The following is a 1976-nucleotide window of genomic DNA, read 5'->3' as shown; positions in this document are numbered from 1 at the left end:
GTGTGTGTGTGTGTGTGTGTGTGTGTGTGTGTGTGTGTGTGTGTGTGTGTGTGTGTGTGTGTGTGTGTGTGTGTGTCTATGTTATGTACGTGTCTAATTTTGAAAGCAATATACAGTACCATTTAGAAATATTTTATATTAAATAAATTTACTGTAAAAATTATAATAATTTACAATTTCACATTAATCCCTATCCCTGAATAAATAATTAATTAATTCATTTAACTTTTCTTATACTTATAAATCATAAGTAAAATTTTTTTCAGATTATTCATATATTTATGTTAAATATTTCATCATTTTTAATACATATTTCTAATCTTTTATAATTTACCGTACACAAATACACACACACATACATACATACACACACACATACACACATACACACACACATACATACATACATACACAGATACAGAAGATAATTTTCTTGTAGTTGATCGATATAAATTAATTTAATTAGACAAAGGGGATGAATAAGAAGCTAAGCTTAGCCTTGCCACATACTACCGGTTATTGCTGAATGATTTTAATAAAATAATAATGAGCTAATTACGACTGGAAACAGTAATTTATCCCATCACTTCTTTTCCTATTTTCTGTGGTAATCATTTCCTAAAATTGTCATCATCCTTTTCACTACCTTTTTCACCTTTAATCATCACCCTCACTTCATTACCTTTCTTACATTAACCTAATTGAATAATTCTTTCTTCTCCCTCACCCCTTTTTGCGCTTTTCTTTTTGCGTTTTATCCTCCCCCTCCCTTGTTTGATTCCTATTTTTATATTAAATTTTATTTGAATTAATTAATTCCACTCCAATTAATTCCATTTTTAGCCATCAACTATCATTAATTAATTAATAATTTAAAGAAAAACTAATTTCCAAATCCACCATCCTATTTATTTTTTGATTTATATTTGTCAAGTTTTTAACATAATTCTACCTTTACAGCTAATTAATTGAATCCTTTTTTCTTTGAAATTTTCATAAAAATTTTGAAAAAGAAAAGAAACATTTGTTGTAAATGTATTATGATTTGAATTTAGTCTAATTGTAATTTATTTTAATTTTCTTTTTAATCAAACAATTTATTTTTTCTATAATTTATTTCCATTTTATTTTTTTTAGTTAAAGAGTTCTTAAAAAGAAGGGGAGATAAAAAGAAGAGAGAGAGAGAGAGAAAAAAAACCTAATGAAACAATTTGTTAGCACCCAATTGATAGTACTGGTACTGTAATAATTTTTCAAATTTTTTCTCTCAAACAATTTTTATCAACCATCATTATTTAAACAATAATTAATAATAATTAATGGTAATTAATTATTTTTATATTAATTAATCATCACAAATATTTTAATAATTCAATTTTATTTTTATAGGAATTATATCGTAGCATTGGATTATATCTTGGATAATAATGTACAACCAAGTGCTTTGGAATATGCAAATATATTAAGTACTGGAATGAGTCAAACTACAACAAATTTAATAGCAACCTTACTTCATGTACCACCTCGTTTACTTGCATTAACTCAACAACAACAGCAACAACAACAACAACAACAACAACAACAACAACAACGACAACAACAACTACTACAACAGCTCGAACAACAACAACAACAACAACGTTATCGACGTAGTGCCTATTATCATCAGAATCATCATTCTTATCTACAAGAGGATTATCATCCTGAATATCCTACTAAATCAACATTCAATCTTCCGGATCAGTATAATTTCATTGATACTATCAATGTACAACATATTGAATCCAGCCAATCAATTCCGGTACAAATGTCAACAATTTCTAAGTTACAATCAACATCAAATATCCCAACAAATACCATTCTTCCTCTATTACCAATTGGTTTCATTGTAAATGACAATAAATTTGTGCCCTTTTTTTTTTTAAAATATTTTTATTTTAAAAATTTAAAATTAATTATAAATTAACTAATTATGT

At 26.3% G+C, this 1976-nt stretch overlaps 1 protein-coding gene across 1 annotated transcript in view; it reads left to right on the top strand.

The window, feature by feature from the left end:
- Nucleotides 1-1474: 1474 nt before the first annotated feature.
- The window catches only part of LOAG_15068 (hypothetical protein), a gene marked incomplete at both ends in the record, with an annotated part of 1217 nt that continues 715 nt past the window's right edge, over nucleotides 1475-1976 (top strand). The window contains one exon of the mRNA XM_020448892.1: nucleotides 1475-1880. Coding sequence (XP_020300992.1) covers nucleotides 1475-1880 — 406 coding nt within the window. The remainder of the gene's footprint in view (nucleotides 1881-1976) is intronic.

This window comes from Loa loa (genome assembly GCF_000183805.2).
Source record: "Loa loa unplaced genomic scaffold supercont3.187, whole genome shotgun sequence".
In the NCBI taxonomy this organism is placed as follows: Eukaryota; Metazoa; Nematoda; class Chromadorea; order Rhabditida; family Onchocercidae; genus Loa; species Loa loa.
Note: the sequence above shows the minus strand (reverse complement) of the source record. Positions and strands in the feature narration are given on the sequence as shown.